At 47.1% G+C, this 16370-nt stretch overlaps 2 protein-coding genes across 2 annotated transcripts; one reads left to right on the top strand and one right to left on the bottom strand.

Annotated features, from left to right (window-relative positions):
* Window positions 1–66: 66 nt before the first annotated feature.
* Window positions 67–1745, bottom strand: LOC6602398 (guanine nucleotide-binding protein subunit beta-2). Its single transcript, XM_002027414.2, has 6 exons — window positions 1677–1745; window positions 1161–1606; window positions 897–1098; window positions 705–834; window positions 545–631; window positions 67–438 (listed from the first exon to the last, which is right to left on the bottom strand). The coding sequence occupies exons 1-6, from the start codon at window positions 1743–1745 to the stop codon at window positions 332–334; spliced, it is 1041 nt and encodes a 346-aa protein (XP_002027450.1). The 3' UTR covers window positions 67–331.
* Window positions 1746–2124: 379 nt separating this feature from the next.
* Window positions 2125–4978, top strand: LOC6602397 (putative uncharacterized protein DDB_G0287113). The gene is made up of 5 exons (XM_026992678.1): window positions 2125–2438; window positions 2508–2649; window positions 2707–3416; window positions 3475–3628; window positions 3697–4978. The coding sequence occupies exons 1-5, from the start codon at window positions 2189–2191 to the stop codon at window positions 4529–4531; spliced, it is 2091 nt and encodes a 696-aa protein (XP_026848479.1). The 5' UTR covers window positions 2125–2188; the 3' UTR covers window positions 4532–4978.
* Window positions 4979–16370: the final 11392 nt, after the last annotated feature.

Here is a 16370-nt window from a genome sequence, read left to right as displayed (position 1 = left end):
AGCTGCAAAGACCACAAATGAAACTCATAAAAACAGAAAAGAATAACGAAGAATAAGAAGGATACGTATTTTTGTTGTTAGTTTTCTACTTTATAGATTTTATTCTCGCACATGCAATTTGCTCTGGGTTAACTACTCGCCACAGCTACGTTTTAAGTTAGTAAATATTATTAGACGACGGCATTCGACCATTGGACTGGATTGGAGCCAGGAGTCGGGATTCGGGAGTTGGGAGTGATTAGAGCCAACGAAGTCTGCGACCAACTCATAGTTGTCCACGCGGCGATACAAATACAAAAACAAAAAAAAAAACAACAAAAAAGAAAGTTAATTAGAGCCACAGGCGCACTTGTTGATCCCAACTGGTCGAGGCTAGACACATGCCATTGGGGCACAGGCTGATGCAAGTAATCCGATTCTCGTGTCCAGACAGTGTGCCTATGGCAGGGACGGGCGGGGGGGCGAGAGACAAAACAAGAAATCGATATAAGCATTTGCATAGGTTTCTCCATCACCATGTCTATACCCATCCACCAATACCCACCCGTATGCTTCTGTTTCATCGTGTCCCACGAGTGCACCATGCCCTCAATGCCGCCGCACATTAGGTAGCGCCCGCTGGTCGATAGAGCTAATGAGCACACAACACAAAATCAGATTAAAAATTGTCAAAAGTCAAGGCGAAAAGCACGCCAAAGACGCACCGCACGAAGTGAAGCCCGTGTTCTTCTGGGGTGGGGCGTACAGGCCGATTTGTTGATCCGATCGCAAGTCGTACAAGCGCGCCGTCTGATCCTCCGAGCAGGAGGCGAAGCCATAGCCATTTGGATGGTACTGTCCAAAACAGAACGTTATGATGCAATTTTCGAGAGACGAAGCTTGAAAGATGTACTTACGCAAACAGAGGAGACGTCCATGTCGTGGCCAAAGAACATCTGCTTGTGGCCCTGTTCGCGTACATCCCACAATTTGGCAGTTTTGTCCACAGAGCCCGTTATGTAAGTCTGCATATCGGGAGACAGCGACAGGCCAGCGATGTCGCCAGCATGCCCATTGAAATCCATTGTCTTGACACCCTTCTCCAGATCCCAATGGCAGCTGCAACGATACAAAAGTGATAGTACAGCCAATACTCTTCTAGAGATGGAGAGATACCTTACATCTTCATGTCGCCCGATCCGGTGATCAAATGGCTATCGTCGAGGAAGCGACAGGAGCTGAGGAAGCCCTCGTAGCCCACGAGCTCGCGCACCATTTTGGCTACGCCCGAGGCATCGCGATTGTTCACATCGTAGACAGTGCAGGCGTTATCCATGCCGCCGCAGGCCACGAAATTCCCCGATGGCGAGAAGGCCACCGTCATCACCCAGGCCGATCGCAAGGGTATGATCTGCACTTTGTTGGCTGTCCATGTGTCCCAGATGATCAGTTTGCCATCCAGCGAGCCAGTGACGCAGTGGCGCGAGTCGCCAGCGAAGTGCACCGAGTTGACCTTGTTGATGTGACCCTTGAGAATCTTCTTCGACGAGAAGCGGATCTTGGTCACATCACTCATGTCGCCGCATTTGTCGGCCAACGTGCAATCCGCCTTGGCCTTTTGGTCCTCCTGCAACGAGATGAAGTTTGATTTAAATCCCATTCGATTGGAGCAGCTTAGGGGGGAAAAAAAATGCAACCTTAAACTTCTCTATCATGCCATTGATTTCGTCGTATAGGGCCTGTGTTTCTGGATCAATTTTAGGCATGATTGAGCATTAATCGAGGGACGAAACCGAAAGGAAAACAATTTTTTGCAAGTCAATGTTGATTTATATCGCACCGCGTCGCAAAACAAACTAAATGTTGAAGAAAATGTTTCGCTTACATGTTATGATGTTTTCTTTTGCCTTTGCGGTAATGCAATTAACTAATTGGATTAGTTTAATACAAATACAATACATTGAAGACATTATTTACGCGCTACAATTCGAAACAAACACAGTGTCGGGGCTGCCAACTTGGCCAAAAATTGTGGCCCGCCCGGCAGTGCACCACACTGGCAGCGGCGCGAGCCTGGTCACACTAATTAGACAACTGATTGGCCAGCTGTTCGGTCACCTCATTTTTGTTTGCCTTGCTTTTATTTATAAGAATTAACCAAATAAACAGACCGCCCCGCCAGCAGGATGTATCAATAAAGGAACGTAGAATGGAGCCTCTACCATGTGCCAGCCAACACCACCAACAGTCGCCGCAACAGCAGCAGCAGCAGCAACTCGGAAATCTCAGCATGGATTCGAGTCTGGCCGATAATGTGGTCAGCATACCCAAAGAACTGATTCTATTATCGCTCGTCTCCCAGCAGCAGTGCCTGTACAATCCCAAGCATCCGCACTATCGCAGTACAAAGAGCAAGGACGAAAAGTGGGCCGAGATTGGCGGACAAGTGGGTTGGTCAGGTGAGTAGTCTGCAGCCTGCAGCCTGCAACCCCATGGTGACCCTCAGAGTCATGTTCTCTGTCTTTCAGACACACAATGCAAGGGCAAATGGAAGGCCCTGAGGGATCAATATTGCCGCGAGCTGAAGCGCGCCAAAACCTGTGCCAAGCCCGTCAAGTGGAAATACTTTAAGGAACTGGACTTTCTGCGTCCATATGCGCTGGCGCGAAAGTAAGTAGCATCCCCAGGGTCAATAAACAGCCCACTAAGATTTTCTGTTTACTGCAGCTATCGGGGAAGATCTGGACAGAATGCAAATGGTGTTGTGTCCACAGAGCCGCCCCTCACGCTGCCCATAAGCAATTCGTTTAGCAGCAACAGCAGCAGCAGTCAGAACTTGCACCTAACCGGCAGCATTAAGATCGAAGATGCCACCGCGACCACTCTCCTGGACAACTGCAATATTGTTCAGTTTCTGCAACAGCATGTGCCATCTACAGCGTCGTCTGGGGCAGGGGTCGTCACGACTGCCACCGACAAGAAGTCTGGATCAGCTTTCATTACCAATCACATTAACACCGTCATGCAGCAGCAACTGCAGGCCCAGCCAGGCAATAACTGGAACTATCTGACCGATGCAGGAGGCGCCACGACAGCCTCCAGCATTGTACAGTGCGGCACGCAGAATGCCACCACCGTAGTGGAGATTGTCGACTGCGTAAATGCCACTAACAATCAGTCAAACTCTGCGGCCACAACAAAGGCAACAACAGCCACGACAACGTCGGCGTCGACGCATAATCACTCGACGAACGCCGAGGAGGAAGATGACGATCCCATACACACGTTCCTCAACATGGAAAGCTATTTCGAGAAAGAACTGATTACGCTGATACAGCAGGAGGATATGATCTACAACTATGGCAATGAAAACTATCGCAATGCCAAGCTAAAGATGGAGGTGTGGGAGGAGATAGCACGGAAACTAAAGAAGTCGGGTGAGTCTTCACCTAAATTGGCACTGCTTGGCACATTCTGAACTATCTGTCCTTGCAGTGAAACAATGCCGGCTTAAGTGGAAAGCCTTGCGGGACCAATACGCACGCGAGCACAAACGTCTGAGGACCCTGATGCAAATAGAGGCCACATCGCGCTGGAAGCACTACGACACTCTCAGTTTCCTTCAGAAGTACATACAACAAAAGGCGCTGTAAGGCACCAACATTTGTCTGGCTCCTCTGTGAAGAATATTTGTAACTACTTTGGCATTTTTTTCAGTGAGGCTGATCCTCCACTCAGCATGCTGCTGCCCAAGCATGATCTAGAGGAGCATCTGGGTGGTCATGGCTCCCACTCACCGCCGACACAGCCAAACACCATGGAGACGTCCTCGGGCAGTTCACAGCTTAACATGTCCCTGCCACCCCTGACGGGTCCACACAAGACGGAGTTGGCCAACGCGCTGCAAGAGCAGCAGCAGCAGCAGCAACAGCAGCAGCAGCAGGAGGAGCAGAACCAGCAGGCCAGGGAGCTTTGTGTGGCCAGCTACGATGAAATGGACATTGAGAACTACATTAATGGCGATGCGCACCACAACGACGAGGACGAGGAAGATGAAGATGAGGAAATGGAGAGCACAACGGTGCCGGAGCCGACTTCCCAGCAGCAAGAACAGCACGTGGTGGGCTATGACCATGACGAAAGCTCTGTGTACATGGCCGTTCAGAGTGTTAGCAATGCCTTGACCAAACATGAGCACCACAACGATACCTCGAGTAATATGGAGCAGCAGCAACAGCAGCTGCAATCTGCTGGGGGCTATCAGCAGAAGCTGGACGTTGAATTGACTTCACGTTATCAGAACGCGGCCACCACGCCGTGCTCCACACCGACTTCACGCTATTACTCCAATCAAATCTCACCCCTCAAGAGCGGACATCTGGAGTTCCCAGCCAGCGGCAGCAACGGCAGCAACAGCGAGGAGGATGAAATCGGTGCCTTCTTTAAGGCAGTGGCCATGAAGATTCGCAGTGCCCATATGGAGCCGGTGGCCTTTACAGATCTACAAATCGATATACTCCGTGTCATCAATGATGCACTGCGGAATCCATAAGAGATCTCTGCCAGAGGAACAGGAGGAGACCATAGCGGACCATATACGGTTTCAGGACGTTTCTGTTTAATTGTAGCTCATAAGTGTTATTTGAAAACTGTGTTTTTTTTTTTTAATTTATAGTAGAGTGGATAATTTCGTAAATTTCTTTATTATTTTGTGAACACCGAACGAACCCTTCAAGCGAAACGCCATTGGCAGACGGTGCATGAACTAATGTGCTCCCAAAATGTGTTTAATGTAATGTACATAGTCGGAACAGAACCATTTATACGAGTAGTGTTTAATAGCTTAGGAGGATGCTTCCGGTAGAGCCCACACAAGTCCGGAACTAAAAGATTTTGATTTACTAGTATATTTGTAACCAAATACATAGATTGTACGAGTAGCCTCGGCATACAATAGCCAAAACAAAAACAAAAAAAAGAATAAAATATACCTATATTTTTCAAGCAAATAATACGGGCTTTAATCTGATTCTGAAGACACTCCCAAAGAGGCTGAAGAGTCCTGGCAGCCCTTTTCGAGCCCCGCCACAGGGTATGCGAAAAAATCAATGCATCTGCCAGTTAAAACCGGTAGTTGATGTAGCTTCCTTTGAGGTATCCCCTTCGGCTCGCCCTCAGCCAACCGTCACCCTCAACCATCCACTCATTGGCGCACCCACGCGATTCCCGCAGCTCCAACACAAACATTTAGACAAACGACAAAGCGTAGGAGCAGCTGGCTTCAAGTGGAGCACACTTGGAGCACCATCTCCAGCACCATCCCCAACCCGAACGCAACTCGAGCCCAACCCAACCCCTTGGCGCCGCTATACATAGGAGTACGTACTTCGCTTGTATACAGACAGATACATATACAGATATCTATGGTACGTAGTACGTATGTGCCGAGCTGTATCCACTCTGCTCTTGCCACTGCCAATGGCCTCCCTTTGGCATTGGGCAGAAACCGGTTCGGGTGACGCATCCAATGGGTAGACAGGGCCGCTGTCTGAGCGAGACAACCGTAGTGTGTGCGTTCCGTACATAAGACCGTCAACGGGGGCGGTTCCCATTTATGGGCGTGGCCAATTCATTCCCATCCATCCATCCATCTATCCAGATGGCACCAGCTGGTAGTACCTGCTGCCGTTGCTGGTCTTTTTCCGGCTGCTGCTGCTGCTGCCGCCGCTGCCGCCACGGCCGCTGCTGTTTGCAAATTTATGTAAAAGTGAAAATTTTTTAATAAACATTTTCATTTTCAGACGGTAGTTCCGGTAGCCGACTGGACTGTTGCCTAATCAGACGGACATCGGAGTTTGGGCTGTTTGGCAACTGTTTGCCATGGTCTCCGTTCTACGCTTGATTGATTCCCCTCCCACTCTGACTCCCACACCCACTCTGACTCCCACTCCCATGTCGCTGCAATTGCAATTGGTTCGATGGTTTTCGGTTTATTCTGTTTGCTTTTGCAAATTAATTTCCATTCTCCTCGAAATGGTTGAGTGCGCGAATTTTAATTAAAATTATATGGGTGTGGGTGTGGGTGTGCGTGTGGGTGGGGTCTTCAATGGGAGGGACGGTATCGGAGTGGTGGCTTGAGTATCGTGGGATCAATTAATATAGTCGGAAGCGGTCTTATATTTCATGAAGCGTGGCCCAATGATATTTCTTAAACTTTACCCAGGATATCCAATCAATTCATTGGGAATTTTCACGCTATTCCTGTAGCTTAAAGGTGAAGTAACTCTCCATAATTCTTCCAATCTGTAGAAGCTAGATTCTCCTGAAGATTCTCTGTTCAGTTAATAAATTAAAGTGCACAGAACTAGCTTTCTTGTTTAAGTGTAGAGCCCACATACGAGTGATACAAAGAAATAATCAAAAATTTAAATTAAATATTCGGCTTTTAAATAGAAAAATAGGGAAATTACGGTCCATATTTAATCGAGATATAAAACAGTTTAAAATAAATTTATTTAATTTCAATAGGCAATTATTTAATTTAATTTGTTACATATTTAAATCAAATATTTTCATATTATACTCAAAATGGTGATTTTTTCTCTGAGTGCCTCGATTAAAGAGAGATTAAAGTCCTTTAATCTCCTGAACTTGGCTAATATTCCACAACCCCAAGATTAGTTTCGAGTGCTACTGAATCCATTGCGGCACCTAAACAAGGGGCATATCTATTTATTTCCAGAAGTAAAGCCCATCCAATACGGAAACCCAAACTTCTACCTTCTCTTTTACTTCCTTGAATGTGCCTTTGATCCATTTTAAATCGATTTACCTTAAAGACCATCTTTCCAAGAATAAACAGAAGACGAAACCGAATCCTTGACAATATTTATCTACACTCCTTACACCTTATCGCATTATGGCACATTTTCGTTTGCAATTTCCAGGACACGGAAACTATTTTCGCGGCTCATTTAACGGGTTCATGCTATCCCAGAGAAGAAATCATAAAAAATACATAAAAAAATACATATTTTTTTATTGCTTGAGGGCAACTTCTACGGGGACGAGCAGACAGACAGACAGAGAGAGAGAGAGAGAGAGAGCGAGAGAGAGAGAGAGAGAGAGACAAGGAGACAGGACAGACTGAGACACAGTTAAACCAATTTGCAACTCATTCCAGCCGCAGCGCCTTAAGTATATCAAATTTGCCAGGATTACGGAGACGCCTCAACGCCTTCACGCCCACGGGGCTGGACCGTAGATAGAGAGAGAGAGAGGGGGGGAACATATACTTATATTCGAAACTCATTTCCTGCCCGAAAAGAAAAAATATTAGGTACAAAATTTATAAAACGTGGAGCCGCCTGCAGCTTTGGGTCAAAGAGATACAAAGACAAAATGCTGACAAACTGTTGAGTGAATGTTTTTTTTTTTTGGGGTCCGGTCTCGGAGTCCATCCCCATCCCCCTACCCATACCCATACCCATACCCACCCCAGTCCCAGTCCCGATTACGATTCCGATTCCGATTCCTTTCAGCGCATTTTGGAGGAACTGTTATCATAAATAAAGTCAAGCCAAATGTCAGGGACAGGCCTCATATCATAAAGCAAATGCAAGTGGCGCAGTGAATCGGAATCGGAATCGAGGCGAGCGAGCAGGCGAGCAGGCGAGCATTCAGGCAAACCATTCACGATTTATTGTCCGATATGCGATGCACTTTTTCTCTCTCTCTCCCCTTTCAATATCTCTTTCTCTCTGTTAAACTGAATTGTTTCCGGGAACTGCTGTGGCAACAACAACAGCAACAACAATGGCAAAACAACAAAGCGCTGAAAAGCTTGTAAAACATTTGTAGCAACTGCAACTCAAGTCAGAGTACGAGTCCGAGTACGAGTCTGAGTCCGAGTCTGAGTCCCAGTCCGAGTCCGAGTCCGAAGTCGTTTCGAGTCTGGAGTTGGCCAGAAGGAGCAGGCAAAGCTGGGAAGGCTACTGCTACTGTTGACCACGTTCACCGCCCCAAAAAAATGTTTTATTCATAAAGTTTAGCGACAAGATCGTCGCCCGTATGCTGTTTGCTGCTACTGCTGCTGTTGCTGTTGCTGTTGCTGGAGTGTGGGGCATGGTGGGGCAGTGTGGAGTGCAGAGTGTCCGCTGCTGGCCAAAGACCAAAGCCTATGCTAATTTCACATGCAACTTATCAGCCGACGCGCATCTTGTCAAGCTTTTGTGCGGCTGTTAGAAATGGCCCTGATCCGACTCCGACTCCGACTCCCAGCTACAGCTCTCATCTCTGACTGCTGGATCTGTCCTGTCCCATCCTGCTGTCCCGTCCTGGGACCACATGCCGACCGACCGTTTCAGCCAACTCACAAAGGGGTGCTAATCGCCAAATTTACAACTTGATGCAAAACTTTTCTCCGCAAATGGGCCAGAAAACAAAACGACCGCAACTCGCCCAGAAAATGGCAAATGTGGGTGGGGCTGGGGCTGGGGCTGCGACTGGGGCTCGGGCTGGGGCATGCCTTGAAAAACTATAAAAATCAACACACCGCAGAGAGCAGAAAAGAGACAGCAGATTGTGATAAAGAGAGAGAAAGAGCGATGCCAGGCGGTTAGCAACTTTCACTCGCCCCCCAAAGAGGGCTACGAAAAATGTAACATTTGAAAAATGTACTTTTCCACACTCTCCAAAAAGCGCGACAATGAGAGAAGGAGGCACACTGGGGCAAGACACAAGCTGTCTCCAAGCCATTTCCATTTCCAGTCCCTCGGCTATTATGAACTCGCTCCTATGATCCTCTCTCAGCGAGTCTTTCTCGTTCTCGTTCTCTCTCGCAGGAATGAGAAGAATAACGGCCAGCAAAGTAACAGAATAGACAGCCAGCTGAAGATCAAACCCTGAGAATAATAGTTCGTGGCCAGTTCAGGCAGGGCTAAATGTTAAAAAAAATTCACTGAGAACAATCTTACAATCCGACACACAATGCTCATCCCATCGTTTTCCATCCACTGTGCGTTCATCTTCTGGGGATGGTTCTATCGGTTGGTCGCTGAAAGGATACTACTCCTTTTTTTCGTGTGCAACCACAGTGCCGGCCACACTCGTAGTGTTAGTTACAAGACACAGAACACATAACACTTTGTTATGTGCGCTTGACAAAGTTGGGCAGCGAGACAGCGAGACAGCACAGCGGTAAAAGTGCTTAGTGCCTTAGTTTAAAGCAATTCCTATCCTTTTTTTCTCTCCCGCACCCGCTCCTGGGGCAGGGATAACAGATAAAGCGCACACGAGGCTCGCGGGGGCAGGGGACTGTGAGCGAATTGGGTGCTAATATGGTCAAAGCACACAGCACCATTTTCAACTTCGGTGGTTTGAGGGATTTTGTGATTTTTTTTTTGTTTGTCCGTGTGTGTGTGTTGTATTTTATTTTTAAATTTTAAGATTTGCACATCCTGATACGGCGGAAAGAATGGAGAAACAAATAAATCTCGTACAAAGGAAACGGATAACGGATAGCGGATATTTGCGGAATTTGTAGACACGTGTGTGTGGAGAGCGGAAGGCATTTGGGAAACCGTTTAGTGGGGTGACTTTTCCCGCATACGCATACGCATACGCGCCCCGTATGCTGCATGCCCCAAAAACCAGATGGACTCAGTGGTGGTGGGGGTTTCGAGGAGGGAGACCTCGGCAGGGAGAAGGGGCACGGCACGGAAGGGTCTGCGAAAGTGCCAAAATGCCTGGCGCGACAACCTCCAACACCTTGGGCCAGTAGTGTCAGAGGAGTCAGAGGAGAGAGGTACGGCCCGGCCCGGCCCGGTCCGGTCCGGTCCGGTTAGGCATCCATCCGACAATCATCGACACATCCTTGGGCCCATGATCATCATCCATGATCCACTCGTTGCAGACGCACAAAAAAGCCTCCAAAACATCAGCGGCTGCTGCTGGCTGCCTGTCTGGCAAAATGTCAACTTTATTAAAAGAAATTATAAATTGGTATGCCAGTGCGGATCCCCAGTTCGACTCCCGACCAGTCCCGAGTCCCAGTCCACCACTTCACAGACACCGCGCGCAAAATTCCAGGCTCACACATCATTAAACGAGCAAAAAACTGAAAGATCAGTCCACTCTAGAGTCGGGAGTCGGGAGTCGGGAGTTGGGAGTCGGGAATCGGGCGTTGGAGTTGCAGTTGCAACTCCAGTCAGTTCTCCAGCGAAACAGTCAGGAGTTGCTCCCCTCCACGAGTATGTGCCCCTCTTGGGCCCTGCCCTTGTCCAGGCCATTACAATTACTGACAAAAAGCATCAAGGTAACAATAAAAAGAAACCTTTGTACGGGAGGGTAGCCAGAGAAGTATCCAGTATCCAATTGAAGATCCACAATGACTCTCACGACTTAGCCTCTCAGGACTCTTGATGCCACCCTCTATTCCAAAAACTGCCCAAGAATCTTTATCGAGAGGCACATACGAAAAGCTCATGTCAAGCCATTTAGAATTATGATAGAGTTTTGATGTTGTCATAAAAAAATTTAATTGAAATACCAAAAATGGCAATGAAAGACGTCCAACAGCCGAAAGGTAGACCTGGACCCTGGACATTCTCGAGCCCGATGAAGATGTCAGTGCTTTGAAGTCCGACTTTTAATGTGTGTATTTTTGGTAGGCATTAAGTATTTATTGCAGACAAGGCCCGCATGTATCACTCGCTGGGGCTGGACGGATCGATGGATCGATGGATGGATGGATGGATGGATGGATGGATGGATGGATCCTCTGGGCCCAGAGAGAGAGAGAGATGTCAAAATGAGGCCACTTAGGCGAGACATTTCTTTCTCTTCTTGCGGCACAGCGCAAAATCAACTCGCGAGGCGGCAAAAAAGGAGACACATACAGAAAACTGCTGAAAAGTGAAACGTCCACGATGATGATGAGGACAAAAAAACAACAGCAACAGCAACAAGAAAAGAAAAAGATAAAACAAGTAGCGGACCGCTTGCTGGGTCTCTTCGAGTGGAGGCTCAACTCTTTAAGGTGTTGCCAAGACAAACAAGTTGAAGGCGAAGGCGAAAGCGTTGAAACTCAGGGCTTCCTGGCTGTGAGCCCTGGCCACATTTCAATTACCTTTGTGGGCAGCCATTTAAATGAAAATGCCACACATTGCAGCCAGGCACAAGCCACAAGGAGCCGCAGGAGCAGCAGCAGCATCAGCATCACAGCGGGGCACCCCAGTGCCAGTGCCAGTGGCAGTTCCAGGGGCCCACACATCTCCACATCTCCACATCTCCACACACATGTGAGGGGCCGTCGTGCCACAGGCCAGCAGCAAGTAATCATAATCTTAAGGCAATAACAGGCACATTACATGTCACATTAATAAACGCCGCCGCATTGAAATTAATATCATAATTCATATCGTTATAATTTAGCATGCGCCCAAAACAGTTCCACTGCCACTTCCACTGCCAGTATCCATTCTAGTGTTCCCCCACATCCTCACATACTCCTTACACATCCTTGCTTATTAATTTTATGTGACTTTTTTCGGTGCAGGGTGAGTTTCGGGTGTGCGAAAAAATGGCAAGTAATCAGAGCTCGCTTTGTGGGGGGGCCTTACAAAAACATTTACATTCTAGTCCTTTAAGCCTGATAAATGAGTGGGCCAAGACGCTGCCTTAAGCGTAGGCTAGCTGAGGTCGCCGGCTAGGTCACACTGGGAAATCTATAAAAGAAAACTACAAGTCTCTGTGGGTCAGGTGGTGGTCCTTGAGTTTTTCCAAAAGAGTTACAGAACACAATATAATCTTTGGAACGTTTCTGATCGCGGCACACGTTCCTCGACACTCAGATACTCGGTATAGACAGAGACAGAGAGAGAGAGATTAAGACTGTGCTCTCTTTGAGTATGTCGGAAATGAAAACTCACCCTTAGCTACTAAGCCACAGTGGGAGAGAGAGTAAAACTCATTATCTGACCCGGATTTCCCTTCCCTCCGAACCGGTTTACTATTCGATTTTACTGAATTTCTGCATTAATTATCTACTATGGTTCATTGCAATTCGAAGCATCAAATGGGGAGCTATAGCCACTGCCTTGAGCATTTGATTTCCAAATGAAATCAATGCTACGAGTATTCATAAGTGGTTTCCCGACCATAAATTTGTCTCGAAAACAGCATCATTATCATTAATCAACTGCAACTGAAACTGCACTGAAACTGCACTGAAACTGCAACGGCGACTAGCAGCTAACGTCTTACAGCGGCATCAACTCAGAAATGAGCAATTGGGGCTTTCAGGCGGATTTGGTTTATGTTCAGAGCCACAGAGCCACAGAGCCATGTAAACGACATCTGGCGATGCCGGGTTCCCGCATGGCAATTGGATATGTCACCTCCAAACTGGCCAGAGACCGGGTAATGGATATTGAAAGTGCCGCTAAAGTTGCCCCATAGAACAGAGAGAGAGAGAGAGGGAGAGAGAGAGAGAGAAGTCAGAAGTCGGTAGGCAAAGTATTGGCAAAGTATTGACTGGGCCCAGACGGGGGCATACTGGTATCGTATCGGAGATTCGGCTCTGTGTGCATTTCATTTCATTGACAGCCTCTGTACAAATGTCACGAACAATTTAAAATGCCATTTTTACATGACGATTTATTTGTTGACATGTTCGCAGTCAAGTGGCAGTCGAGACTGGAGACTGGATACTCCATTGGAAAGATTTTTACATGGGGCTACTACTCAACTGTCCGAGTGTCCAAGTGTCCAAGCGTCCAAGCGTCCAAGCGTCCGATCGTCTCGCGCAGCTGCTGCCCGACAGACAGCACAACAATCGAATCGCTTGGGGCGGCTCCAGATCCCCGGCCTCAGATTCAGTCAAAGATGGGCTGTGCGGACAGATTGTGTGTGTTTTGCATGGACAGGCGGCTGTGTAACCAGGCAAACCTCCTGACACTTGTCGCCGAACTATAAATCCTCGGCGGATGCTCTCTCTCTAGCCACAGTCTTGATGGTCAGCCGCTGGTCGATGGTCCCGGTCTCGGTCCCAGTCCCGGTACCAGTGCCTGCTTCCAGCTACCAGCTTCTTTTAAAACTCAATTTGCGCTAATAAATCGCCGAAAAAGCATTTTGACAGCTTATGATGCGCAATGGCGCGGGCATAAATCGTCAAGCGTTTTTGTCCAGCGCTCTCCCCGCTCCCTCATTGATTTCCAGCGAAAACCGCGCGCGGCTTTTGCACAAACGTTCAGCGAGGACCAGGACCAGGACGAGCCCCATGACGACAACGGGGGACTACTCGGGGACGGTGACTCTCGCCCAGACTTGGATGGGGACGCAAAGGGGACGCGTTCGACGGCATTCGTCATTATTTGTTCATTTTTAGCATTTAACATTCCGCCAAAGTCCTCGCTCAGATACGGCAAAGTCAAAAGGCCAGTCCAGTCCAGGCCAAAAGCCAGCCCAAGCCAGCCCAAGCCAGCCCAAGCCAAGCAGTCTCTGATGATAGCTGGACAGCCAGCCAGGTGCATTGCGGGGCAGGAGATGCTGGGCGAAGGAGTGAGGGAAAGCCGCATTGAACTGTGGGCACAAAGGGCTCAGAGTGAGTTGTATTTGTAGATTACTTCTCCTGGAATACTTACCTCAATATCGATAAGTATTTGGGACTGTATTTAAGCCATATCTACTAAGGGGTCAACGATTGGCGGGAGGAACCCAAAATGTACACATTTTTAGATGAAAATAAATGACAAATAAATGGAATACAAATTTTAAGGGCTTCAATGGATCAATAAAACGAAAAAAGCTCCCTTTATATATTACAGGGATCGTAAGTATTATATTTTCTATAATACAAATTATGAAGTAAAGATTTGTTTCTGAGAAAAACCTCTCAGGAAAGAATGAAATAAATTAATTTCTGTTATAAAATTAAATAAAAATGTAGTTAAAATTTCTATCGAACGGAGAAATGTTTATCGAAAATGTATTAATTTTTTCTTCGTGGTCTATACTTTTACACCTTTTGTTTTTTATAGTAAATATTTAAGATTATAAATTTCACATTCTAGGGGTACACGGATCCTGCAACCACTGTGCAGACAAGAGCTGGGGACTCGACTCGACTGGACTCTTCTGTGGTGCCGTTGGTCTCCCTCCTCGTGCGAGTATTGTATTCAATTTTTGTCAACAACTTCGTTTGCCTCCATATTCTCCTCCATCATCGTCATCGTCATCATCATCTTTATCGTCATCATCATTGTGTCTTGTGTCGTCAGTGTGTCTGCCGCGAACACACGGAGGGGAACGAGCGGGATGGGGTCGCAAAGGGGGGGGGGAGGGCAGATGGGAACCCACCTTTTCTAAATTCGTTTTTTCGGCACCAGCGAATGGCCTAGGAGTAATTAATTCCCCATGGGCAACACTCTTTGCTGCCGCACTATCATGGGCAAGTCGAAATCGATTTACATACTATGCCCCCGAATTCTATTGTATGGAAAAACTCCGCCAGAGACAAATATTATTTCTGGCTTTTCTTGGGAAACCGAAAGGAATCTCTTGCCACTGCAATAAATGCAAAAACAGTGAAAACTTACACAAGGATTACAGCGTTTGGGGGAGAGAGAGAGAGAGAGATGGCTCTGAGATTAAATGGAGTGAAAGCATTCTTAGAAGCAGAGAGGAATATATAGGAAAACTATAGTTAGATTGGTATTAGATAATAATGAAACTTGCAGAGAATTGAGTATACTCCCTCCCCGCCACTCTAGAGAGCGTTCACTGTACCGCACACAGATGCATCGACCAGACACACACAGGTGTTCGATAATAATTTTTCAAGTTGACAACAACTATGCCAGACCCAAGAACCCCCTTCCCCCCTCCACACCCCTTTCCTTTCAGCCGAACAGTAGCTTTGTGTGTCTGCTCCAGTTTTTGGCTGCTCCGGCTGCTGTGTCCAGTGTCCAGTGTCCAGTTGCGAACGAATCGGCGATCCGAGGAATTCCAACTGTGCGCTCAATTGTTGAGACTGCCCCCGTCCCCCGGCCCCCGGCCGCGGCCACGGGCCCAGCTCCATACCGAATCCCGACCAAGCTCAAAGATTCTTTATAAGCGCAGGCACAAAGTCAAAGACAATCAAAATATTTGCATATTACCAATTTTATATGCAAATATCTCCATGTCAGTCGTGAGCCGACAACGACAACGACGACGACGACGACGTCGCTATGGCTAGGACTTGGCCGGCTCTGGGCCTGGGGTTTCCCCTTTGCTCTCCCCATTGGCCATCGCTTCGGTTAGTCTTGTTTTGGGGCCGCTTTGGCGGCTTGCAAGTTTACATTTTTATACCCGGTACTCCTATAAGTAGAAGGGTATATCATCCCTCCCTACTTTTTGTATACAGAAAATATATCAAAAATCTACTGCTTCTCGATGGACATCTCTCGTTCAAAAGCTAGTAGAATTTAGTTTGTATTCTAAAATAATTAAATTTTTATAATTAATTAATTATATAAAGGGCAGACAAAACTCTTTCAAACAAAAACAAAAAATAATATAAAAATATACATGTATACATTTTATAAAAATATTATACAAACATTTCTTATTTTCATTTTTAATTATCTTAAATATAATTTTGGAAAATGATTCATTTTTAAAATTGTTTTTCTGATTTGACTAATAAACATCAGAAATTAACATTTTTTTCATAATTTGCTTAACAAAAATGCTCAAGAAAATTCTCTAAGACCTCTATTCATCTCAGTCCATCTCTCGTATGTATTATTCGAAGAATTTATAGTCAATACCTAATTTTAGTACTCCGAAACTTGAAGATTTATTTGCCCGAGTTGCAACTGGCATGGAAAAAAGTGTTAGGCAGTGTGTAATGGATATCCTCTAGTCGGGGTATCGACTGTCGACGCTCTTACTTGTTACTTTACACAACACGGCAATAAGAACAGTAGCAACACGAGTGGCCGATGCCGCAACAAAGACGCTTCGCTTCACACAAAGGCCCTTTGGCCGTGCCTGCTCCTGGGCCTGCCAGAGGATGCCAGGGGATGTACTTGCTCTGCCGGCAAGTGGTGTGACAATCGCACGTAAAAGTGCAACGGTCTTCGGCTAAGAGGCCAAGGAAAAGGCAGCCCAAAATCAGCCAAAGACAACGCACGACAAATGGGGAAGGGGGAGGGGGAGGGGGCGGGCCAGTGCGGCATGGAGTTCAAGAGTTCGCTGTCACTTTGGGGCGAGCCAAGGAAGGGCTGGGGGCAGACACAAGGTACGAGCCACAAGCCACAAGAGGGGGATCCATATTGGAAATAGCCCAGACCATATGGGCAATTAAACAATCGTTACAGATGCTGGGATGCTGCGATGGATAGACA

The sequence above is a fragment of the Drosophila persimilis genome, unplaced genomic scaffold (genome assembly GCF_003286085.1).
Source record: "Drosophila persimilis strain 14011-0111.01,24,50 unplaced genomic scaffold, DperRS2 tig00000780-arrow-arrow-pilon, whole genome shotgun sequence".
Taxonomy (NCBI): Eukaryota; Metazoa; Arthropoda; class Insecta; order Diptera; family Drosophilidae; genus Drosophila; species Drosophila persimilis.
Note: the sequence above shows the minus strand (reverse complement) of the source record. Positions and strands in the feature narration are given on the sequence as shown.

What these genes read in the sequence shown, in the direction of transcription:
- LOC6602397 (XM_026992678.1), top strand. Translation starts at nt 2,189, where the DNA reads ATGGAGCCTCTACCATGTGCCAGCCAACACCACCAACAGTCGCCGCAA. An exon ending in CGGACAAGTGGGTTGGTCAG is followed by an intron (nt 2,439 to 2,507) that starts GTGAGTAGTCTG and finishes TCTGTCTTTCAG; the next exon opens with ACACACAATGCAAGGGCAAA. An exon ending in TACATACAACAAAAGGCGCT is followed by an intron (nt 3,629 to 3,696) that starts GTAAGGCACCAA and finishes CATTTTTTTCAG; the next exon opens with TGAGGCTGATCCTCCACTCA.
- LOC6602398 (XM_002027414.2), bottom strand. Translation starts at nt 1,745, where the DNA reads ATGCCTAAAATTGATCCAGAAACACAGGCCCTATACGACGAAATCAAT. An exon ending in CACGGGCTTCACTTCGTGCG is followed by an intron (nt 632 to 704) that starts GTGCGTCTTTGG and finishes TGTGCTCATTAG; the next exon opens with CTCTATCGACCAGCGGGCGC. An exon ending in GATGAAACAGAAGCATACGG is followed by an intron (nt 439 to 544) that starts GTGGGTATTGGT and finishes TCCCTGCCATAG; the next exon opens with GCACACTGTCTGGACACGAG.